General features: G+C 50.1%; 1 protein-coding gene across 1 annotated transcript in view; it reads right to left on the bottom strand.

Moving 5' to 3' along the window:
* Nucleotides 1-2,376: 2,376 nt before the first annotated feature.
* Nucleotides 2,377-25,829, bottom strand: part of LOC145338822 (A disintegrin and metalloproteinase with thrombospondin motifs 4-like) — a 31,436-nt gene continuing 7,983 nt past the window's right edge. The window contains exons 2-8 of the mRNA XM_080183233.1: nt 22,012-22,144; nt 20,606-20,773; nt 11,114-11,388; nt 10,163-10,349; nt 7,997-8,166; nt 3,847-4,022; nt 2,377-3,475 (exon numbers count right to left, since the gene is read on the bottom strand). Coding sequence (XP_080039359.1) covers nt 2,377-3,475; nt 3,847-4,022; nt 7,997-8,166; nt 10,163-10,349; nt 11,114-11,388; nt 20,606-20,773; nt 22,012-22,144 — 2,208 coding nt within the window. The remainder of the gene's footprint in view (nt 3,476-3,846; nt 4,023-7,996; nt 8,167-10,162; nt 10,350-11,113; nt 11,389-20,605; nt 20,774-22,011; nt 22,145-25,829) is intronic.

A 25,829-nucleotide genomic window follows, 5' to 3' on the forward strand; every position in this document is an offset into this window, starting at 1 on the left:
GTGGTTTATATATAGAATAACAGATACCCAGGAGTGAGTTACAGACTGGAATCTAATCGAGGGATTCGGGGTGGTTTATATATGGAATAACAGATACCCGGGAGTGAGTTACAGACTGGAATCTAATCGAGAGGTTCAGAGTGGTTTATATATAGAATAACAGATACCCGGGTGTGAGTTACAGACTGGAATCTAATCGAGGGATTCGGGGTGGTTTATATATAGAATAACAGATACCCGGGTGTGAGTTACAGACTGGAATCTAATCGAGGGGTTTGGGGTGGTTTATATATAGAATAACAGATACCCGGGAGTGAGTTACAGACTGGAATCTAATCAAGGGGTTCGGGGTGGTTTATATATAGAATAACAGATACCCGGGAGTGAGTTACAGACTGGAATCTAATCAAGGGGTTTGGGGTGGTTTATATATAGAATAACAGATACCCGGGAGTGAGTTATAGACTGGAGTCTAATCGAGGGATTCGGGGTGGTTTATATATGGAATAACAGATACCCGGGAGTGAGTTACAGACTGGAATTGAATTGACCCCTTCTAGGAGTTATATATAGAGCAGGAATGAGTGCAAAGGCTGCTCTTGTCCATTCGGGTAGAAGGTTTGGAAGGTGCTGCCTCAGGAACCTTGGTGAGTTGCTGCAGTGCAACTTGTAGATGGTACACACGGCTGCCACTGTGTGTCAGTGGTGGAGGGAGTGAATGTTTGTGGCTGGGGTAACAATGAAGTGGCCTGCTCTGTCTCGGATAGTGCTGCTGGAGTTACCCCCATCCAAGAAACTGGGGAGTATTCCATCATACCCCCACTTGCCTGGAGAGTCAGGAGGTGACTTACTCATCACAGGATTCTCAAAGAAATGAGAAAGGAATCTCATTTTCAGTGACCAAACAGACATAGGAAAATGTTGACAAAATATCAATTTATTTGAGTGAGGAATTTAAAGAAATGCAATGGGAGCAATTCTAAAATCGGACCATCTGTTACAGACCCATCTGTTTTCATAAGCAAATGTTATCAGCCGAACATTTAAACACAATCAATAAGTTAAAATGTCGTGGGAACTTTATTCAGTATGTAACTATGTGCTGTACCTGTCCTGAGAGTGTTTGATGGAGACAGTGTAGAGGGAGCTTTACTCTGTATCTAACCCTGTGCTGTATCTGTCCTGGGAGTGTTTGATGGGGACAGTATAGAGGGAGATTTACTCTGTATCTAACCCCGTGCTGTATCTGTCCTGGGAGTGTTTGATGGGGACAGTGTAGAGGGAGATTTACTCTGTATCTAACCCCGTGCTGTATCTGTCCTGGGAGTGTTTGATGGGGACAGTGTAGAGGGAGATTTACTCTGTATCTAACCCCATGCTGTACCTGTCCTGGGAGTGTTTGATGGGGACAGTGTGGAGGGAGATTTACTCTGTATCTAACCCTGTGCTGTACCTGTCCTGGGAGTGTTTGATGGGGACAGTGTAGAGGGAGATTTACTCTGTATCTAACCCTGTGCTGTACCTGTCCTGGGAGTGTTTGATGGGGACAGTGTAGAGGGAGATTTACTCTGTATCTAACCCTATGCTGTACCTGTCCTGGGAGTGTTTGATGGAGACAGTGTAGAGGGAGATTTACTCTGTATCTAACCCCATGCTGTACCTGTCCTGGGAGTGTTTGATGGGGACAGTGTAGAGGGAGATTTACTCTGTATCTAACCCTATGCTGTACCTGTCCTGGGAGTGTTTGATGGAGACAGTGTAGAGGGAGATTTACTCTGTATCTAACCCCATGCTGTACCTGTCCTGGGAGTGTTTGATGGGGACAGTGTAGAGGGAGATTTACTCTGTATCTAACCCCGTGCTGTACCTGTCCTGGGAGTGTTTGATGGGGACAGTGTAGAGGGAGATTTACTCTGTATCTAACCCCGTGCTGTACCTGTCCTGGGAGTGTTTGATGGGGACAGTGTAGAGGGAGATTTACTCTGTATCTAACCCCGTGCTGTACCTGTCCTGGGAGTGTTTGATGGGGACAGTGTAGAGGGAGCTTTACTCTGTATCTAACCCCGTGCTGTACCTGTCCTGGGAGTGTTTGATGGGGACAGTGTAGAGGGAGATTTACTCTGTATCTCACCCCGTGCTGTATGTGTCCTGGGAGTGTTTGATGGGGACAGTGTAGAGGGAGATTTACTCTGTATCTAACCCCGTGCTGTACCTGTCCTGGGAGTGTTTGATGGGGACAGTGTAGAGGGAGATTTACTCTGTACCTAACCCTGTGCTGTACCTGTCCTGGGAGAGTTTGATGGGTCTGATGTGAGAGGAGGTAACCTGGCAGAAGGCTGGTGGCAGACAGAGGGAAGCCCTTTGCCCCGTATCCGTTCAGCAGTTCCGTATCACACATAACGCCATGGTTGTTGGTTTCTTCTTCTTCTTGCACCTGCCTGAGGGAACGCCATTACTGTCGAGGCAGCGTACCCACCGAACGCGCCAGCCCACTCCGCATTTGACAGAGCAAGATTGCCAGCGCCCTGTGTACCATCTTGTGAATGGCTTCTTGACCGGTGTGGGCTTGGAGGCAGGCAGTGAGGTCCTGGACGTTGTGGGTGGCTGTGTGTCACTGGGCTGTGCTGGGGCTGGCAGTGTTGGAGCTGGTGTGGGAGGGGGCACCGTGGAGGTGGGCAGTTCAGTAGGAGGCACATGAGGTGTGACTGTGGCATTAGGCAGTGCGGTGTTGGGCACACTTGGAGTGGGTGAGTGAGGGGACACTCTGCCAGTGGTCAGTGTGGCAGTGCCAGTGGGCAGTGTGGCAGTGGGCACTCTCAGTGCAGAGGTGTGAGGGGTCACTGTGGCAGTGGGCAGTGTGGAAGTGGGCACTGTGGCAGTGGTCACTGTGGAAGTGGTCAGTGTGGCAGTGGTCAGTGTGGCAGTGGGCTGTGTAAAAGTGGGCAGTGTGGAAGTGGGCAGTGTGGAAGTGGTCACTGTGGAAGTGGGTACTGTGGCAATGGGCTGTGTGGTGCTGTACAGTGCCAGAGTGGGCACCTGACTGGGCAGTGTGAGATTGCGGAGTGTATGAGTGGCTGTTCCAGTGGGCATTCTGGGGATGGACCCAAGCATGCCACCCTGCCCTTGCCCTCGTGCCTTTCCTCTGCGCACATAGTAAGAGTAGAGGATCCTGACCACCCTATGCTTGCTCGGGTTGTAGACCTGGAGGGTCAGTGGCTCGGTCAGTGCTCCGTGGGTGATGGCCTGCAGTGCGTCCCGTTTCGGGCTCCACCCTGAGTAGCGCAGGGCCACCCCACCCACACTTAACAAGCTCTCGAAGCCTGAGATCTGGGCATTTCCATTGAGGATGTAGGTCCCGTCCGCCTTCTTCAGCGCCAGGTAGGCCGTGAAGAAAGCCTGCCCTCGCCTGAACTCCTGCCGTGCTTTGAAATTGGCGGCTCCGGCAGGAATGACAGCCACGTCGCTATAGTTAATCCTGGAAGAGAGAGAGGAGAGTCTTTAGTCTTTTAATCATCAAGCCTTTTCATCCTTCGACCGCACTCCAATGACACGGGTGCCAAGGAAGGGCAAGGGGTCGGGGTTCAAAGGCCAAGGGTTGGGGGAGGTCACGAGATCTCAGGGGATTGGGACAGGACCAAGCGATGGCTGGATGCTAAAATGTCACGGGGTCAGAGGTCACGGGAGGTTGGGGACAACCTCTGAGGGACGGAGGGGCCAATGAGTATTCGTACCTCGGAGTTTAAGGGTCAAGGAAATATAACAGAGGGTCGAAGGTCGGGAGGGCCAGGTGTTGGGGAAGGGGGCAGAGGGGCCGGAGGCTCAGAGGTGTCACGCGGTTCAACTCACGTCCAGTTCCGGAAGCGTCTGATGATGCGTCGGCAGAGCACCTCCGCTCCGCCACACACGCCGCACGTGTTGTACCGTTTCCTCGAGCCGATGACCCCATCGCAACCAGTCTTGATGCACCGGCCCCTGACACAAACAGCGTCACTGTGCGGCCTGCACTGGGTCCCGTCCTTCACCTGTGGGGGCAAGGGGAGAGGTCAGAGGTCAGGGGCCAAGGTCAGAGCTACAGGAAGATATGCGGCCGATGAAGTTCAATGCGGAAGAGTGCGAGGTGATGCATTTTGGTTGGAATTTTGGTAAAATTCTTGCAGGACACAGAAGCAGAGGGAGCTGGGTATATCTGTGCATAGAACGCTGAAGGTGGCTGGAACAGAGGGACAGAATCGTGAATGAAACATATTATATTCTGGGCTTTATTAACTGGGACAGAGAGTACAGAACAAGGAGGTTATGCTGAACTTATACAAGGCATTAGTTGGAGCTCAGTTGGAAGATAGTGTACAGTTCTGGGTGCTACACTATAGGAAGGACGTGAACACATTGGAGAGAGTGCAGAAGAGGTTTTGAGGAATGGTTCCTGGGTGAGAAACTTCAGTTGTGAGGATAGATTGGAGAGGTTGAGACTGTTCCTCTGGGAGAGAAGGTGGCTGAGAGGAGTTTTGATAGAGAAGTTCAAAACCATGAGTGAACTGGGCAGGGTAGATAGGGAGAAACTGTTCCCGCTTGTGAAAGGATCAGGAACGAGAGGGCGCGGATTTAAAGTGATTTCCAAAAGAAGCAAATGGGATGTGAGAGAAATCTTTTCCACACAGCGAGTGGTTGGGATCTGGAACATACCAGCTGAAAATGCGGTGGAGGCAGGTTCAATAGAAGGTATTAGATAAATATTTGAATAGAAACAATGCGCAGAAAAAGGGCTGGGAAATGGCACTAAGTCATGATGCTCATTTGGAGAGCCAGTGCAGACACAATGGGGCAAATGGTCTCCTTTTGCACCATAACAATTCTGTGACTCAGTGTCATCTTTGCAGGAGCTCCTCAGGGTTGTGTCTTAGTCCCAACCACCTTCAGTTGCTCCATCAATGACCTCCCCTCCGTCATAAAGTCAGAATGGGAGTGTTTGCCGATGATTGCTCAATCTTCAGCACCATTTGCGACTCCTCAGATATCGAAGCTGTCCATGTCCAAACCCTGAAATACCTGGACAATATCCAGGCTTGGGATGACAAATGACAAATAACATTCACACCACACAACTGTCAGACAATAACCACCTCCTCCAACAAGAGTGGTTAGCACTGCTGCCTCACAGCACCAGGGATCTGGGTTCGATTTCTGGCTGGGGTCACTGTCTGTGTGGAGTTTGCACATCCTCCCCGTGTCTGCGTGGGTTTCCTCCGGGTACTTTGGCTTCCTCCACAGTCCAAAGATGTGCGGGTTAGGCGGATCAGCCATGTTCTTCGTATCAGGGAAATTAGGAATTATGTGGGGTTACGGGGATAGGGCCTGGGCGAGATTGTGGTCAGTGCAGACTCGATGGGCTGAATGGACTCCTGCCTGCACTGTACATTCTATGAACTCTATGAATTTGCCTTGATATTCAATGGTGTTACCATCACTGAATTCCCCCGCTGTCAACATCCTGTGGGTTACCATTGATTAGGAACTGAACTGGACCCAGCCATAACTCACCTCCTGACTCCCCAAAGCCTGTCCGCAAGGCACAAGTCTGGAGTGTGATGGAATACTGCCCACTTGCCTGGATGGGTGCAGCTCCAACGACACTCAAGAAGCTCGACACCATCCAGAACTAAACAACCCCACTTGATTAACCCTCCATCCACTCCTTCCACAAAGCTGCAGCATGCTACGGTGCAGAGGGACCTGGGGGTCCTTGTGCATGAGTCGCAAAAACCCAGACTACAGGTGTAGCAGGTGGTCAGGAAGGCGAATGGGATGCTGGCCTTTATAGCGAGTGGGATAGAATATAAAAGCAGGGAGGTCTTGCTGCAACTGTACAGGGCACTGGTGAGGCCGCAGCTGGAGTACTGTGTGCAGTTTTGGTCACTGCACTTGCGCAAGGATATTTTGGCCTTGGAGGGAGTGCAGAGGAGGTTCACTAGGCTGATACCAGAGATGAGGGGGTTGGACTATGAAGAGAGACTAAATAGACTGGGTCTGTACTCGTTGGAGTTTAGAAGGATGAGGGGGGATCTTATAGAAACGTATAAGATAATGAAGGGGATGGATAGGGTAGAGGTAGGGAGATTCTTCCCGCTTAGAAAGGATAACAGGACTAGAGGGCACAGCCTCAAGATAAGGGGGGGGCCGGGATACAGTTTAGATCAGAGTTGAGGAGGAACTTCTTCACTTAAAGGGTGGTGAATCTCTGGAATTCTCTGCCCGTTGAAGTGGTGGAGGCTGCCTCGCTAAATACATTTAAGTCACGGGTAGATAGGTTTCTGATAGACAAGGGAATTAAGGGTTATGGGGAGAGGGCGGGAATGTGGAACTGATCCACTTCAGATCAGCCATGATCTTACTGAATGGCGGGGCAGGCTCGAAGGGCTGGATGGCCTACTCCTGCTCCTATTTCTTATGTCCTTATGTTCCACAGGTGACACACAGTAACAGCCGTGTGTACCATTTACAGGTAAAGGCAAATTCAGTTGACCAGATGCTGTTCTCCCTCATTAGAAGGGAAAAGCTGACTGGTAGTGATTTAACTTGAGGATTGCCATACCTCAGGTGAGGGGTGAGGTTGGGAAGGTGGGGCTTTGTGAATAATCTCAGCGGCTACGGACTGTCAGCCAATTCAGTTCCTGTAATCGTTAACCAGCCATCACAGCCCACTGAGCTATGGTGTCATCCATCTACAAGATGCACTGCAGGATCTCACCAAGGTTCCTTAGACAGCGCCTTCCAAACCCACGACCACTACCATCTAGAAGGACAAGAGCAGCAGATACCTGGAAACACCACCACCGGGAGATTCCCCTCCAAGTCCCTCACCATCCTGACTGGGAAATATATCACCGTTCCTTCACTGGGTCAAAATCCTGGAATTCCCTCCCGAACAGCACTGTGGGTGTACCTACACCACAGGGACTGCAGACGGTTCAAGAAGGCAGCAGCTCACCATCACCTTCTCAAGGGGCAATTAGGGATGGGTAATAAATGCTCACTCCAGCCAGAGACTGGAGTGAATGAGTTAAAGATAATCCCTCCTTTGGAAGGAGGTTATAACTGTGCCCAGCGCCCTCGATGCAATCTCACCAATGCTCTGGATAATTGTGGCAATAATTTCCCTATTTTTGTACAAACATATGGAATTAGGATCAGCAATAAGCCAGTTGGTCCCTCGAGCCTGTCCCACCAGTCAATAAGATTACGGTTGATCATCAATGTGACCTTCAAAGAGGTAGCTCACCGCCACGTTCTGAAGGTATAATTAACGATGGGGAATAGATGGGTAATAGATGGTAATAGATGGGTAATAGATGGGTAATGGATGGATAATGGATGGTAATAGATGGTAATAGATGGGTAATGGATGGATAATGGATGGTAATAGATGGGTAATAGATGGATAATGGATGGTAATAGATGGTAATAGATGGTAATAGGTGGGTAATAGATGGTAATATATGGGTAATAGATGGTAATCAATGGGTAATAGATGGGTAATAGATGGTAATATATAGGTAATAGATGGGTACTAAATGGTAATAGAGGGGTAATAGATGGTAATAGGTGGTAATAGGTGGGTAATAGATGGTAATATATGGGTAATAGATGGTAATCAATGGGTAATAGATGGTAATATATAGGTAATAGATGGGTAATAAATGGTAATAGAGGGGTAATAGATGGTAATAGGTGGGTAATGGATGGTAATAGATGGGTAATGGATGGTGATAGATGGGTAATAGATGGGTAATGGATAGTAATAGATGGGTAATAGATGGGTAATGGACAGTAATAGATGGGTAATGGATAGTAATGATGGGTAATGGACAGTAATAGATGGGTAATGTATGGGTAATAGATGGGTAATATATAGATAATGGATGGGTAATGGATGGGTAATGGATGCTGGGCCCAGCCAGCGATTTTCAGGTCTGAAGAATGAATGAGGAATGACACACACCCTGGTGTTGAAAACGCTGACTTGCGATGTTCTCTTGAGGAGGCAGTTCAGCTTGCAGAGGTCTGCCTCCCGGATCCCGTGGTAGTAAGGCTCCCACTCCTGGTAGTGATCCTCATCATTCGGATCTGGCCCGTTTTTAGCCTGGCACTGTTCATCTCGAAAGGTCAGGCCTGTGAGAAGAGACAAGAGGTCAAGAGTGAGAGGGATGGTCAACACTTTAAACTAGACTGCATACGGAATCTTTCTGTGCAGGTGTGTGTGTGCTTGGGTGAGTATGTGCGTGCATGTGCATGCGTGTGTGTATGTGTGTGTGTGCATATGTGTGTGCATGTGTCTGTGCGTGTGTGTATGTGTGTGCATGTATGTGTGCATGTGCATGTGTGAGTGTTTGTGCATGTGTGTGCGCATGCATGTGTGTGTGTATGTATGTGTGTGCAAATGTGTGCTTATGTGTGCATGTGTGTGTGTGTGCATTTGCATGTCTGTGTGTGTGCTTGTGTGCATGCGTGTGTGCATGTATGTATGTGTGTGCTGATGTGTGCATGTGTGCTTGTGTGTGTGCATGTGTATGTGTGTGTGTGAGTGTGCATGCATCTGCATGTGTTGGTGCGCGTCTGTGCAAGTGTGTGTGCGCGTGTGCACATGCGTATCCATGTGTGTGAATGTGAATGCGTATGCGCGTATATGTGAATGTGCATGTGTGTGTGTGCATGAATATGTCCATGTGTGTGCATGAATATGTGCATGTGTGTATGTGCATGTGTGTGTGTGCTGTATGTGTGTGTGTGCGTGTGTGCTTGTGTGTGCGTGTGTGTGTGTGCATTATGCATGTGTGTGTGTGCATGCATGTGCGTGTGCACATGACTGTGTGCATGTATGTGTGCATATGTGAGTGTGTGTGTGTATGTGTATGTGTGTGTTTGTGCTTGCATGTGTGTGCATGTCTGTGTGTGTGTGTCCGTGTGTGTGTGCTTGCGCGTGTGTGCGTGCATGTGTGTGTGTGTGTGTGTGTGTGTGTCTGTGTGAATTTGCTGATGACACCAAGATTGGGGGAACGGCAAATTGTACGGAGGGTGTGGAGAGTCTGCAGAAGGATTTAGATAGGCTGGGCAAATGGGCCAGGAAATGGCAAATGGAATTTAATGTTGGCAAGTGTGAGGTGGTCCACTTTGGTAGGAATAATGGTAGGAAGGACTATTACTTACGTGGCGAAAAACTGCAGCAGGCGACAGTGCAGAGGGACCTCGGGGTCCTTGTGCATGAGTCGCAAAAACCCAGCTTGCAGGTGCAGCATGTGGTCAGGAAGGCGAATGGGATGCTGGCCTTCATAGCGAGGGGGATTGAATATAAAAGTAGGGAGGTCTTGCTGCAGCTGTATAGGGCATTGGTGAGGCCGCAGCTGGAGTACTGTGTGCAGTTTTGGACGCCGCACTTACGCAAAGATATTTTGGCCTTGGAGGGAGTGCAGAGGAGGTTTACTAGGCTGATACCGGAGTTGAGGGGGTTGAGCTATGAGGAGAGGCTGAATAAACTGGGCTTGTACTCGTTAGAGTTTAGAAGAATGAGGGGAGATCTCATTGAGACGTATAAGATGATGAATGGGATGGATAGGATAGATGTGGAGAGACTCTTCCCGCTCAAAAAAGACAGTAGGACTAGGGGGCACAGCCTCAAGATAAAGGGGGGCGGTTTAGAACGGAGTTGAGGAGGAACTTCTTCACTCAAAGGGTGGTGAATCTCTGGAATTCTCTGCCCGTTGAAGTGGTGGAGGCTGCCTCGCTAAATATATTTAAGACGCGGGTTGATGGGTTTTTGATAAGCGAGGGGATTAAGGGTTATGGGGAGAGGGCGGGAAAGTGGAACTGAGCCACGACAGATCAGCCATGATCTTATTGAATGGCGGGGCAGGCTCAAAGGGCTAGATGGCCTACTCCTGCTCCTATTTCTTATGTTCTTATGTTCTTAAGACAGTGAAAGTAGCAATGAGAGTGTGAGGCTGGTTCTTAGCCCCAGACACAGTCGGGGAAACTGAAATTCTGTAGCGATGGTGCGGACTTAGGGATAGATGTTTGGATCTTGCTGTGCAGGTGACCCTTAAAGGGGCTGCAGCTGAGTTCAATGTCTGGGGACCGAAGGTGACAGCAGGTTTTACGCTTCGAGCCTCACCATTGTTGTATGGACAGGGATCCAGGTTACAAGACCGGAAAATCTCTCTTCGTCCCTGACAATATCTCCCAAAAGCGGCCGGAACAGGATTATCACAGCGGCGTCGAGCAAACTCCACTCCACCCCCACACGTCCGGGAGCAGCGACCCCAGGGGCCCCACGACCCCCAACTTCCATCGACAGGTTTCTGTCAGAATAAACAGGAGACGTCAGGGTAAATCTCCCTCTACACTGTCCCCATCAAACACTCCCAGGACAGGTACAGCATGGGGTTAGATACAGAGTAAATCTCCCTCTACACTGTCCCCATCAAACACTCCCAGGACAGGTACAGCATGGGGTTAGATACAGAGTAAATCTCCCTCTACACTGTCCCCTTCAAACACTCCCAGGACAGGTACAGCATGGGGTTAGATACAGAGTAAATCTCCCTCTACACTGTCCCCATCAAACACTCCCAGGACAGGTACAGCACGGGGTTAGATACAGAGTAAATCTCCCTCTACACTGTCCCCATCAAACACTCCCAGGACAGGTACAGCACGGGGTTAGATACAGGGTAAATCTCCCTCTACACTGTCCCCATCAAACACTCCCAGGACAGGTACAGCACAGGGTTAGATACAGAGTAAATCTCCCTCTACACTGTCCCCATCAAACACTCCCAGGATAGGTACAGCACGGGGTTAGATACAGAGTAAATCTCCCTCTACACTGTCCCCATCAAACACTCCCAGGACAGGTACAGCACGGGGTTAGATACAGAGTAAATCTCCCTCTACACTGTCCCCATCAAACACTCCCAGGACAGGTACAGCACAGGGTTAGATACAGAGTAAATCTCCCTCTACACTGTCCCCATCAAACACTCCCAGGACAGGTACAGCACAGGGTTAGATACAGAGTAAATCTCCTTCTATCTGCCCCTGTGGTGAAGCTTCTGTTACTCACCACCTTTTGCCAGTTGGCCACACACTGCCCGCTCAGGCACACCCTTCCTGGGCCACAGTTGGTGCCGTCTGCTGCTGGGAGTTGCTTGCTGGAGTGATACCACTGTCCCTGCCGCCTGGCCATACACCAGAGGATGCGACAGGGGTCGGTTCCCGGTCTCCAGCGGTGTCCCGGCCCGAAGGACAGGCGACACTGCTGGTCTGCGTCGTAGTTCCTGCCAGCGAGAGGAGCGGTCTCAGCCATAGACACCAGCGGCTTGTTCAGCAGGCAGTCCGCTGTGAGGGAGACAGAGAGAGGGAGAGGTTACACAGTGCTCTGGGTGGGCATGAGAGGCAGAGAGAGAGGGAGAGACAGGGAGTGAGTGAGAGGGACAGGGAGAGGGACAGAGAGAGGGAGAGGTCACACAGTGCTCTGGGTGGGCATGAGAGGCAGAGAGAGAGAGAGAGACAGGGAGGAACAGAGAGAGAGTGAGACAGGGAGGAACAGAGAGAGAGAGAGACAGGGAGGAACAGAGACAGGGAGAGAGAGAGAGACAGAGAGTGAGTGAGAGGGACAGAGAGAGGGAGAGAGACAGACAGAGAGAGACAGGGAGTGAGCGAGAGGGAGAGGGACAGAGAGAGGGAGAGGTCACACAGTGCTCTGGGTGGGCATGAGAGGCAGAGAGAGAGAGAGAGACAGGGAGGAACAGAGAGAGAGACAGGGAGGAACAGAGACAGGGAGAGAGAGAGAGACAGAGAGTGAGTGAGAGGGACAGAGAGAGGGAGAGAGACAGACAGAGAGAGACAGGGAGTGAGCGAGAGGGACAGAGAGAGGGAGAGAGACAGACAGAGAGAGACAGAGAGTGAGCGAGAGGGACAGAGAGAGGGAGAGGGACAGGGAGGAACAGAGACAGGGAGAGAGAGAGAGACAGAGAGTGAGTGAGAGGGACAGAGAGAGGGAGAGAGAGAGTGAGTGAGAGGGACAGAGAGAGGGAGGGGGACAGAGAGAGAGAGGGGGAGGAGGGAGAATCAGAGATAGATGGAGGGAGAGATTGACACAGAGGACAAAGAGAGAGAAAGAGAGAGAGAGCTGTAGACATAGACAGTGACAGGGGCACGGAGAGATAGAGACAGAGAGAGCGGGTGGAGAGAGAGAGAGACAGAGAGATAAAGATATTGAGAGAGTCCGAGATGCACAGAGAGTCAGAGAGACACATGGACAAAGCAGGAGAGACAGACAGTGAGAGTCAGACAGAAACAGAGCAAGAGGCACAGGGAACGAGAGGAGCAGAGAGGGGGACACAGAAAGGGAAATACAAGGACACAGGGTGAGGGTAAAGGAGAGTGAGAGGCTCAAATCTATAGAGTAATTGTGTTTATTTCTCACATTACCCTTTAATATTTCCAACTTGATGCTGCTGAGAGTTCCCAGTGGGGTTAACACAAACCCAACATTGCCAGGAATCTGCAGTGAAGACCCAGTGTTGGATCAGAGGTGAGGGTGAAGACAGGATTCGTCCACATTGTTCAGGGTAGAGGGTGTTGGTTTTAGTGGACACAAAAAATCAGTAAACGGAAAAACTGGTAAAGTGTGAGCGACCGAGAGACTGATCTGGGCAACTGGGGGGGATGCAGCAGCGGGGAGCATGTGGGAGAGGCAGGTGCAGGAGGGGGTGTGGGGGAGGAGGTGCAGTGGGCAAAAGTCAGTAAGTAGGCGAGGGAGAAGGCGCAGAGATGGGCAGGCTGTTGAAGATGAAAGTGGGAACATGGGCAAATGGAGCGATGGGCAGCTGGGTGAGAGGCAAGTGGGTGATGAGGGTAAACTGAGATGGGGGAAGTTTAGTCAAGTGGTATTCAAAAGTGCAGCACTCCCTCAGTACTGACCATCTGACAGTGCGGCACTCCCTCAGTACTGACCCTCTGACAGTGCGGCACTCCCTCAGTACTGACCATCTGACAGTGCGGCACTCCCTCAGTACTGACCCTCTGACAGTGCGGCACTCCCTCAGTACTGACCCTCTGACAATGCAGCACTCCCTCAGCACTGACCCTCGGACAGTGCGGCACTCCCTCAGTACTGACCCTCTGACAATGCAGCACTCCCTCAGTACTGACGCTCTGACAATGCAGCACTCCCTCAGTACTGACGCTCTGACAGTGCAGCACTCCCTCAGTACTGACCCTCTGACAGTGCAGCACTCACTCAGTACTGACCCTCTGACAGTGCAGCACTCCCTCAGTACTGACCCTCTGACAGTGCTGCACTCCATCAGTACTGACCCTCTGACAGTGCAGCACTCCCTCAGTACTGACCCTCTGACAGTGCAGCACTCCCTCAGTACTGACACTCTGACAGTGCTGCACTCCATCAGTACTGACCCTCTAACAGTGCAGCACTCCCTCAGTACTGACCCTCTGACAGTGCAGCACTCCCTCAGTACTGACCCTCTGACAGTGCAGCACTCCCTCAGTACTGACCCTCTGACAGTGCGGCACTCCCTCAGTACTGACCCTCTGACAGTGCGGCACTCCCTCAGTACTGACCATCTGACAGTGCAGCACTCCCTCAGTACTGACCCTATGACAGTGCAGCACTCCCTCAGTACTGACCCTCTGACAGTGCAGCACTCCCTCAGTACTGACCCTCTGACAGTGCAGCACTCCCTCAGTACTGACCCTCTGACAGTGCAGCACTCCCTCAGTACTGACCCTCTGACAGTGCAGCACTCACTCAGTACTGACCCTCTGACAGTGCAGCACTCCCTCAGTACTGACCCTCTGACAGTGCAGCACTCCCTCAGTACTGACCCTCTGTCAGTGCAGCACTCCCTCAGTACTGACCTCTGAAAGTGCAGCGCTCCCTCAGTACTGACCTCTGAAAGTGCAGCGCTCCCTCAGTACTGACCCTCTGACAGTGCAGCATTCCCTCAGTACTGACCCTCCGACAGTGCAGCACTCCCTCAGTAATGACCCTCTGACAGTGCGGCACTCCCTCAGTAATGACCCTCTGACAGTGCAGCACTCCCTCAGTACTGACCCTCTGACAGTGCAGCACTCCCTCAGTACTGATCCTCTGACAGTGCAGCACTCCCTCAGTACTGACCCTCTGACAGTGCAGCACTCACTCAGCCCTGACCCTCTGACAGTGCAGCACTCCCTCAGTACTGACCCTCTGACAGTGCAGCACTCCCTCAGTACTGACCCTCTGACAGTGCAGCACTCCCTCAGTACTGATCCTCTGACAGTGCAGCACTCACTCAGTACTGACCATCTGACAGTGCAGCACTCCCTCAGCACTGACCCTCTGACAGTGCAGCACTCCCTCAGTACTGACCCTCTGACAGTGCAGCACTCCCTCAGTACTGACCCTCTGACAGTGCAGCACTCCCTCAGTACTGACCCTCGGACAGTGCAACACTCCCTCAGTACTGACCCTCTGACAGTGCGGCACTCCCTCAGTACTGACCCTCTGACAGTGCAGCACTCCCTCATTACTGACCCTCTGACAGTGCAGCACTCACTCAGCCCTGACCCTCTGACAGTGCGGCACTCCCTCAGTACTGACCCTCTGACAGTGCAGCACTCCCTCATTACTGACCCTCTGACAGTGCAGCACTCCCTCATTACTGACCCTCTGACAGTGCAGCACTCCCTCAGTACTGACCCTCTGACAGTGCAGCAGTCACTCAGTACTGACCCTCTGACAGTGCAGCACTCCATCAGTACTGACCCTCTGACAGTGCAGCACTCCCTCAGTACTGACCCTCTGACAGTGCAGCACTCCCTCAGTACTGACCCTCTGACAGTGCAGCACTCCCTCAGTACTGACCCTCTGACAGTGCAGCACTCCCTCAGTACTGACCCTCTGACAGTGCAGCACTCCCTCAGTACTGACCCTCTGACAGTGTGGCACTCCCTCAGTACTGACCCTCTGACATTGCAGCGCTCCCTCATTACTGACCCTCTGACAGTGCAGCACTCCCTCAGTACTGACCCTCTGACAGTGCGGCATTCCCTGTGTACTGACTGTTTTTTTTCTGATGCTGGTTTATTGGTTTTATATTTATTGTGCTGCCTCTGGAGAAAGCCAGGGATGTTGATGCAGGATGATTAGTCGAGAGTTAAGTTTTTTTATAGGCCATTTTGCATTCCTCGTCAGGATGTTTTTGTATTTTTTTGGAGTGGGAGTTGGAGATTTTCTGGATCAGTGTGTTCAGTCTCCGGATAAGTAAAGGAACCATTGCCTAACTTGGATTGAGTCCGAGGGGCTCGATACAAGGTCACATGCTGAGAATTCACAAACAAACTCCAAGGTTGAAGAGAAATCCCCTCCATTCACTCACTCCCTGCTTCCAACCTCCCTCTCTCCATCTGTTTCTCTCATCTGACTCTCTCTGTCTCTCTCTCTCCATCTTTCTCACTTTCTCTCTCTCTCTGTCTCTCTCTCCATCTTTCTCTTTCTCTGTCTCTCTCTCTCTCCACCTCTCTCACTTTCTCTCTCTCTGTCTCTCTCTCTCCGTCTTTCTCTCTCTCTGACTCTCTCTCTCTCTCCATCTCTCTCACTTTCTCTCTCTCTGACTCTCTCTCTCTCTCCATCTCTCTCACTTTCTCTCTCTCTGACTCTCTCTCTCTCTCCATCTCTCTCACTTTCTCTCTCTCTGTCTCTCTCTCTCCATCTTTCTCTCTCTCTGTCTCTCTCTCTCTCTCCATCTCTCTCTCTTTCTCTCTCTCTCTGTCTCTCTCTGTCCCTCTCTCTGTTTCTGTGTCTCTCTCTCTCCCTCTGTCTCTAACTTTCTCTGTCTCTGTCTCCCTCTCCCTCTCTCCCGCCCTCTCTCTTCTCCTCCTCCCTTCCTCTTTTCCCACTCTCACTCGCTGCCTCTCTGTCCCCCTCTTGTTTATTTCCCTTCCTCTTTCTCTCATCTCTCTTTGTCCCTCCCTCATTTTTTCCTCTTGTCCCTTCCTCCTTCCCCACTATCTGTCCTTTCCTCTCTCTCTTGCTGCCTTCCCGATCTCTCTCTTTTTCTGCTTTACGCTCTCCCCTCCTTTTTCATACTATCATTTTTTTCTCTCTTTCTCCTCTCTTCCCTCCTTGCTTCTCTCTTTAACACACTCTTTCTATCACTCTCTCCTCTCATTTCTTCATTATCTCTATCTCTCTCTCCCTCGATCATCCTGTCATTTTCTCTCTCTCTCCTTCCCCACTCTCTCTCTCTGACTAGTGGTGACTAGTGGAGTGCCCCAGGGGTCGGTGCTGGGGCCTCAGCTATTTGCCATTTATATAGATGATCTGGAGGAGGGAACCGAGTGCAGGGTGTCGAAATTTGCTGATGACACCAAGATTGGTGGAACGGCAAATTGTGCGGAGGGTGTGGAGAGTCTGCAGAAGGATCTAGATAGGCTGGGCGAATGGGCCAGGAAATGGCAAATGGAATTTAATGTTGGCAAGTGTGAGGTGGTCCACTTTGGTAGGAAGAATGGTAGGAAGGACTATTACTTACGGGGCGAAAAACTGCAGCAGGCGACGGAGCAGAGGGACCTCGGGGTCCTTGTGCATGAGTCGCAAAAACCCAGCTTGCAGGTGCAGCAGGTGGTCAGGAAGGCGAATGGGATGCTGGCCTTCATAGCGAGGGGGATTGAATATAAAAGTAGGGAGGTCTTGCTGCAGCTGTATAGGGCATTGGTGAGGCCGCAGCTGGAGTACTGTGTGCAGTTTTGGGCACCGCACCTGCGCAAGGATATTTTGGCCTTGGAGGGAGTGCAGAGGAGGTTTACTAGGCTGATACCGGAGTTGAGGGGGTTGAGCTATGAGGAGAGGCTGAATAAACTAGGCTTGTACTCGTTAGAGTTTAGAAGAATGAGGGGAGATCTCATTGAGACGTATAAGATGATGAATGGGATGGATAGGATAGAGGTGGAGAGACTCTTCCTGTTCAAAAAAGACAGTAGGACTAGGGGGCACAGCCTCAAGATAAAGGGGAGGCGGTTTAGAACGGAGTTGAGGAGGAACTTCTTCACTCAAAGGGTGGTGAATCTCTGGAATTCTCTGCCCGTTGGAGTGGTGGAGGCTGCCTCGCTAAATATTTTTAAGACGCGGGTTGATGGGTTTTTGATAAGCGAGGGGATTAAGGGTTATGGGGAGAGGGCGGGAAAGTGGAACTGAGCAGCGACAGATCAGTCATGATCTTATTGAATGGCGGGGCAGGCTCGAAGGGCTAGATGGCCTACTCCTGCTCCTATTTCTTATGTTCTTATCTCTCTTTATCCTTTCCCTTCCTCTCCATTTCTCTCTTGCTGTCTCCTTCCCCACCCTTTCTCTCTACTTTAATCTCTACCTCCTAATTGCTTCCTCCACTCTCTCTCCCTTCCTCCTTCCCCACTCTCCTTCTCTCAATCCCCCATTTTTATTGTCTCTTCATCCCACTATTTTTCTCTCTCTCCATCATTCCTTGCTCTTCTCCCTCCTCACCTCTTTCTCACAACCTTCCTCTCTCCATCGTCACTCTTTCCTTGCTTCGCTTTCTCTACCACTCCGCTTCTCGCTCCCTCACTTCTTTCCTCCTGCCCACATTCTCTTACTTTCCCTCTCTCTTTCCCCGTTCTCTCCCTCCATTCTTGCTCGCTCTTCCTCTCTTCTTCGCCATCCCCCTCCCTGTGTCCCACCTCACTCATTCTTCACCTTCCTCCCTGCTTTCCACTCTCTTTCTCCTTCTCAACTTCCTCCTCACATACTCCCTTTCTCTTTCACGTTCTCTCTCTTTCTTCCTCTACCCAACTCTATCTATCATTTTTCTTCCCCTGCACTCTCTCCCTTCCTCGATCTTCTTCCAGAGTTCTTGCTTCATCCATCACTTCTTTCTCCCTTCACCCTCTCCCTCTCTCGTTCCCACTGCCTTGGCAAAGCAGCCAGCATAATTAAGGGCCCCATGCACGCCGGACATTCTCTCTTCCACCTTCTTCCTTCAGGAAAAAGTCTGAGGTCACTTACCAATCGACTCAAGAACTGTTTCTTCACTACTGTCGTCAGACTTTTGAATGGACCTACCTTGCATTAAGTTGATCTTTCTCTACACCCTGGCTATAACCGTAACACTACATTCTGCACTGTCTCATTTCCTTCTGTATGAACAGTATGCTTTGTCTGTGTCGTGGACAAGAAACAATTTTTTCACTGTATGTTAATACATATAAATCAAATCAAATCAAATCCAAAGTCACATCTAACGTTGTTCAGTTGTCGGTACACTTCTTTAGAGTAATCCGTTCTGTTCAGTATGACGATGGCCCCTCCTTTGTCTGCTGGTTTGATGACAATGTTGCGGTCGGTCTTGAGAGCGTGGATGGCGTTGCGTTGTGCTTGGGTGATGCTCGGGGCTGTCTTGTGAGTGCGGCTGATGAATCTGGTGTTGACGCACCTCCTGATGGTTTGGGCATACAAGTCCAGTCGAGGGCAGCGGCCTTCCGGGGGAGTCCAATTGGACTCCTTCCTCTTAGGTTGCTGCACTGCGGATCTCTCTGTCGGCTGTTCTGGTTCATTGGCTGTCTCGTTGTGTTCGCTGCTGTCCTCTTGGGGTTTGTGGAAGAACTCCCACAGCCTCATTCACCTGATGAATCCCTCTGTGTCCGCTGTGAGACTGATGGGGTCCATTTTGGTAGTGGGTCAAAAATTGGGCCCTCGGCTGAGAACTTCGGTTTCATCTGGTTGAAGTGTGTCGTCTGACAAGTTGACAATGGACTCCGCTGCGGTGGTACTGTTTTCTACTGTGGTACCGGGGGAGGTTTGGTCACTGCTGGTGGTGATGCCAAGTTTCTCAAGCTTCCTGTTCTTGGTGTGCATGTAGATGGTGTAGTTCCTTTGTCTCATCGGCTTGGTAGAGTTTCACAGCGTCCTGAGCACAGGTTGAGAATATGAATTCTATCTTGGTTTCCAGGATGCAGTGTTTGCTGTAGAGCTGGTGTATGAGATGGTTCAGGAATGTGAGAGAGGAGCAACGGCAAAGTCTCCCAGCGTAGTCTGTGTTGGGATAGGCCTCTCCGCGTCATGACGTACATTCAGTGGCTGGGTCAATAAAAACAAGTATCGCGTGTGTCTTTTTAACTACCTTATCTGCCCATCCCGCTGCCTTCAGGGATTGATGGACCCACAGCTCAAAATCCTCCTGATCCTCCCTACTTCCCAGCATTTGATATTTATTATTGTTACAAGGACATTAACACTGCAATGAAGTTACTGTGAAAATCCCCTAATCGCCACACTCTGGCGCCTATTCAGATCTTGCTGCAACTGTAGAGGGCACTGGTGAGGCCGCAGCTGGAGTACTGTGTGCAGTTTTAGTCACCGCACTTGCGCAAGGATATTTTGGCCTTGGAGGGAGTGCAGAGGAGGTTCACTAGGCTGATACCGGAGATGAGGGGGTTGGACTATGAAAAGAGACTAAATAGACTAGGTCTGTACTCGTTGGAGTTAGAAGGCTGAGGGGGGATCTTATAGAGACATATAAGATGATGAATGGGATGGATAGGGTAGAGGTAGAGAGATTCTTCCCGCTTAGAAAGGATAGCAGGACTAGGGGGCACAGCCTCAAGATAAGGCGGGTGCAGTTTAGATCAGAGTTGAGGAGGAACTCCTTCACTCAAAGGGTGGTAAATCTCTGGAATTCTCTGCCCGTTGAAGTGGTGGAGGCTGCCTCGCTAAATATATTTAAGACACGGGTAGATAGGTTTCTGATAGACAAGGGAATTAAGGGTTATGGGGAGAAAGCGGGAATGTGGAACTGATCCACGTCAGATCAGCCATGATCTTATTGAATGGCGGGGCAGGCTCGAAGGGCTAGATGGCCTACTCCTGCTCCTATTTCTTATGTACTTTGAGGGAGAAACTAGCATGGCCAATCCGTCTAACCCGCACATCTTTGGAGTGTGGCGGGAAACCCACGCAGACACGGGGAGAATGTGCAGACTCCACATAGGCAGTGAGCCGAGGCGGGAATCGAACCCGGGTCCCTGGAGGTGTGAGGTCGCAGCACCACCCCAACATTCAACATTCACAGCCAGTCCTCCCCAAAAAATCATCAGCCTACGCTGAGATGAGGGAAACTGTGAGGGAACAAGTAACATTTGTTACTCTTAAAAAAAAATCAAAAAAAAAACATGCTGCTGGCATTTACTTTAAATATAGAAAAGGCATGCGGAGATAAGGAAACGCAGATAAAAATATTCTCACTGCGGGTAAGACAAATCCTGTGGGGAATGATTTCTCGTGGCCTCTCGGGATCATTCTGTGCCTCAGTAAGGGTTGAAACTTAGAAGGAAAGTGGTGCACAGATGCTGAGAGAGCCATCTTACCGGGTGCTCACACCACACTGCAGTGAGCTCGGTGAATCTGACACCCAGCCAAATCTCCCTTCGCTGCAGGATGGGGAATTCCCGCTGGCGGGAATAAACGTGAAATTAAAGTCTCTGCATCCATACACCGGATGGGTCGTAGAGACCTGGTTAAACACAGACAACAACGTACCTCGTTTGGACTCAAAGAATCCCAGAGAGAGCTTGCTGCTGCAGCGGGACCAGGGCTCGGAGTAATCAATGCGGGTCAACATGTTCGACATCATCTGGTTGGCAGTTGGCAGCTCACCCACTTGGGCACAAATGTCGGAACTGTCGTGCGGCATTCCCAAGAGATGTCCTTCGGGCAAATCAGAGGAGGGTGTTAGATACAGAGTAAATCTACCCCTACACTGTCCCCCATCAAACACTCCCAGGACAGGTACAGCACGGGGTTAGATACAGAGTAAATCTCCCTCTACACTGTCCCCATCAAACACTCCCAGGACAGGTACAGCACGGGGTTAGATACAGAATAAAGCTCCTTCTACACTGTCCCCATCAAACACTCCCAGGACAGGTACAGCACGGGGTTAGATACAGAGTAAATCTCCCTCTACACTGTCCCCCATCAAACTCTCCCAGGACAGGTACAGCACGGGGTTAGATACAGAGTAAATCTCCCTCTACACTGTCCCCATCAAACACTCCCAGGACAGGTACAGCACGGGGTTAGATACAGAGTAAATCTCCCTCTACACTGTCCCCATCAAACGCTCCCAGGACAGGTACAGCACGGGGTTAGATACAGAGTAAATCTCCCCCTACACTGTCCCCATCAAACGCTCCCAGGACAGGTACAGCACGGGGTTAGATACAGAGTAAATCTCCCCCTACACTGTCCCCATCAAACGCTCCCAGGACAGGTACAGCACGGGGTTAGATACAGAGTAAATCTCCCTCTACACTGTCCCCATCAAACACTCCCAGGGCAGATACAGCACGGGGTTAGGTACAGAGTAAAGCTCCCTCTACACTGTCCCCATCAAACACTCCCAGGACAGGTACAGCACGGGGTTAGATACAGAGTAAATCTCCCTCTACACTGTCCCCATCAAACACTCCCAGGGCAGATACAGCACGGGGTTAGGTACAGAGTAAAGCTCCCTCTACACTGTCCCCATCAAACACTCCCAGGACAGGTACAGCACGGGGTTAGATACAGAGTAAATCTCCCTCTGCACTGTCCCCATCAAACACTCCCAGGACAGGTACAGCACGGGGTTAGATACAGAATAAATCTCCCTCTACACTGTCCCCATCAAACACTCCCAGGACAGGTACAGCACGGGGTTAGATACAGAGTAAATCTCCCTCTACACTGTCCCCATCAAACACTCCCAGGACAGATACAGCACGGGGTTAGATACAGAGTAAAGCTCCCTCTACACTGTCCCCATCAAACACTCCCAGGACAGTTACAGCACAGGGTTAGATACAGAGTAAATCTCCCTCTACACTGTCCCCATCAAACATTCCCAGGACAGGTACAGCACAGGGTTAGATACAGAGTTAAGCTCCCTTGCTGGAATAGTTTACCAATTTCATGAGCTATCGTGAAAGCACTTTGAAGTCCAATGTCCTGGATAACTGCACAGTTTTGATCCGTTGAGCAGACTGTTCCGATGTGTGCGAGGCCGAGAGACTCACAGTAATATTCCTGACACAGATTCTGTTGGATAATACAAAATTGTGAAAACTCACCATCTAACATGTTAAATACAGGTCACCAGTCAGTGTACAGATATCTCCCTGAGAGAGAGGGACTGAGAGACACCAGTCAGTGTGCAGACATCTCCCTGGGAGAGAGGGACTGAGAGACACCAGTCAGTGTACAGATATCTCCCTGAGAGAGAGGGACTGAGAGACACCAGTCAGTGTACAGATATCTCCCTGAGAGAGAGGGAGTGAGAGACACCAGTCAGTGTACAGATATCTCACTGAGAGAGAGGGACTGAGAGACACCAGTCAGTGTACAGATATCACCCTGAGAGAGAGACTGAGAGACACCAGTCAGTGTACAGATATCACCCTGAGAGAGAGACTGAGAGACACCAGTCAGTGTACAGATATCACCCTGAGAGAGAGACTGAGAGACACCAGTCAGTGTACAGATATCACCCTGAGAGAGAGACTGAGAGACACCAGTCAGTGTACAGATATCTCCCTGTGAGAGAGGGACTGAGAGACACCAGTCAGTGTACAGATATCTCCCTGAGAGAGGGGGACTGAGAGACACCAGTCAGTGTACAGATATCCCCCTGACAGAGAAAGGGACTGAGAGACACCAGTCAGTGTACAGATATCTCTGAATCTTGTTGGATGTGCTAGTGTCAAAATATATTGCTGTTTACTTTGTTGGTAACCCAGATGGATTAGTTCAGTTTTAGTGGATGGTTGCATCACAGTTTAATGAGATAAAGGGCAAAATTGGAAATGTGTGTTGACTCAAATTTTGCAACTCCTTGTCAATGTGTCTGAGCAGACTGTGTGTGTGTGTGTGTGTGTGTGTGTGTGTCAATATGCCTGAGCAGACTGTGTGTGTGTGTGTGTGTGTGTGTGTGTGTGTCAATGTGTCTGAGCAGACTGTGTGTGTGTGTGTGTGTGTGTGTGTGTCAATATGTGTGAGCAGACTGTGTGTGTGTGTGTGCGTGTGTCAATGTGTCTGAGCAGACTGTGTGTGTGAGTGTGTGTGTGTGTGTCAATATGTGTGAGCAGACTGTGTGTGTGTGTGTGTGTGTGTGTCAATGTGTCTGAGCAGACTGTGTGTGTGTGTGTGTGTGTGTGTGTCAATGTGTCTGAGCAGACTGTGTGTGTGTGTGTGTGTGTGTGTCAATATGTCTGAGCAGACTGTGTGTGTGAGTGTGTGTGTGTCAATATGTCTGAGCAGACTGTGTGTGTGAGTGTGTGTGTGTGTGTCAATCTGTTCAGACTGTGTGTGTGTGTGTGTGTGTGTGTGTGTGTGTGTGTGTGTGTGTGTGTGTCAATGTGTCTGAGCAGACTGTGTGTGTGAGTGTGTGTGTGTGTGTCAATCTGTTCAGACTGTGTGTGTGTGTGTGTGTGTGTGTGTGTGTGTGTGTGTGTGTCAATGTGTCTGAGCAGACTGTGCGTGTGAGTGTGTGTGTGTGTGTCAATCTGTTCAGACTGTGTGTGTGTCTGTGTGTGTGTGTGTGTCAATGTGTCTGAGCAGACTGTGTGTGTGTGTGTGTGTCAATATGTCTGAGCAGACTGTGTGTGTGTGTGTGTGTGTGTCAATGTGTCTGAGCAGACTGTGTGTGTGAGTGTGTGTGTGTGTGTGTGTCAATATGTCTGAGCAGACTGTGTGTGTGAGTGTGTGTGTGTGTGTCAATCTGTTCAGACTGTGTGTGTGTCTGTGTGTGTGTGTCAATGTGTCTGAGCAGACTGTGCGTGTGAGTGTGTGTGTGTGTGTCAATCTGTCTGTTCAGACTGTGTGTGTGTGTGTGTGTGTGTGTGTGTGTGTCAACATGTCTGAGCAGACTGTGTGTGTGTGTGTGTCAATATGTCTGGGTAGACTGTGTGTGTGTGTGTGTGTGTGTGTGTGTGTGTGTCAATATACCTGAGCAGACTGTGTGTGTGTGTGTGTGTGTGTGTGTGTGTCAATATACCTGAGCAGACTGTGTGTGTGTGTGTGTGTGTGTGTGTGTCAATATGTCTGAGCAGACTGTGTGTGTGTGTGTGTCAATATGTCTGGGTAGACTGTGTGTGTGTGTGTGTGTGTCAATATACCTGAGCAGACTGTGTGTGTGTGTGTGTGTGTGTGTGTGTGTCAATATGTCTGAGCAGACTGTGTGTGTGTGTCAGTGTGTCTGTGTGTGTGTGTGTGTGTGTCTGTGTTAGTGTGTATGTGTGTGTGAGAGTCTGTGTCAGTGTGTCTGTGTTAGTGTGTATGTGTGCGTGTGTCTGTGTGAGTGTGTGTCAGTGTGTCTGCGTCAGTGTGTCTGTGTTTGTGTGTGTCAGTGTGAATGTGTGTCTGTGTGTGTGTGTCAGTGTGAGTGTTAGTGTGAGTGTGTGTGTCTGTGTGAGTGTCAGTGTGTGTCTCTGTGGACGTGCGTGTGTGTGCACGTGTTGGTGTGTGTGTCAATGTGTTCGTGTGTGTGTCACACTAATACAGACACACACACATGTGTGTCTGTGTGAGTGTCAGTGTGAGTGTTGATATGTGTGTGCCAGTGTGTGCATGTGTCAGTGTGTGTGTCAGTGTGTACATGCATGTTTCAATGTGAATGTGCCAATGTGTGTGCATGTGTCAGTGTCAGTGCCAGTGTGTGTGTCAGTAGCGTATCAGTTGAGTGTAGGTGTATCAGTGTGAGTGTGAAGTATATCAGTGTGAACAAGAGAGTGTATGTCAGTGTGAGTATATGAGTGTGTCAGTGTGTGTTAGTGTGAGTGTGCCAGTGATTTTATGTCAGTGAGTGTGTGTGTCAGTGTGAGGGTGTGTGAGTATGAGTGTGTGTGTCAGTGTGAGCGTGTCAGTGAGTGTGTCAATCAGTGTATGTGAGCATGAGTGTCAGTGTGAATGTGTCAGTGTGAGTGTGTCAGTGTGAGTGTGAGTATGTGTGGCAGTGTGGCAGTGTCAATGTGAACTTATCAGTGTGAGTGTCAGTGTGTGTATGAGTGTGATTGTAGCAATGTGAATGTGACTATATTAGTCTGTCAGTGTGTGTGTTGGTGTCTGTCAGTGTCAGTGTCACTGTGTGCCAGTATATCAGTGTGAGTGCACCAGTGTGTCAGTGTGAGTGTATCAGGGTGAGTGCATGTGTCAGTGTGTGCATGAGTGTATCAGTGAGTCTGTGCGTGTGAGAGCGACAATGTGTGAGTGTGTGTGTGTGTGAGTGTGTCAGTGTGTGTGAACGTGAGTGTGTCTGGGTAAGTGTGAGTATGTCAATGTGTCAGTTTGAGTGCCAGTGTGTGAGTGAGTGTGTGCATGAGTGTGTGTGTGAGCCTGTCAGGGTACATGTGAGCTTGTCAGTGTCTGATTGTGAATGTGAGTTTGAGTGTGTGTGTGTCAGTGTGTGTCAATATGAGTGTATCTGTGTGAGTGTGTCAGTGTGAGTATGTGAGTGTTACTGTGAGTGTCAGTGAGAGTGTGTGTGTCAGTGAGTGTGTGTCAGTGTGAGTGTGAGTGTTGGAGTGCCAGTGTGAGTGAATCAGTGTGTCAGTGTAAGTGTGTCAATGTGAGTGTGCTAGTGTGTCAGTGTGAGTGTGTCAATGTGTGTATCCGTGTGAGTGTGAATGTGTCGGTGCGAGTATGTGTGAATGCATCAGTGTGAATGTGAGTGTGTGTGTGTGAGAGAGATTGTGTGAGGGAGTGTATCAGTGTGCAGGTGAGTGTGTCA

The sequence above is a fragment of the Carcharhinus amblyrhynchos genome, unplaced genomic scaffold, assembly GCF_965287045.1.
Source record: "Carcharhinus amblyrhynchos unplaced genomic scaffold, sCarAmb.v2.hapA chromosome_189, whole genome shotgun sequence".
Classification (NCBI taxonomy): Eukaryota; Metazoa; Chordata; class Chondrichthyes; order Carcharhiniformes; family Carcharhinidae; genus Carcharhinus; species Carcharhinus amblyrhynchos.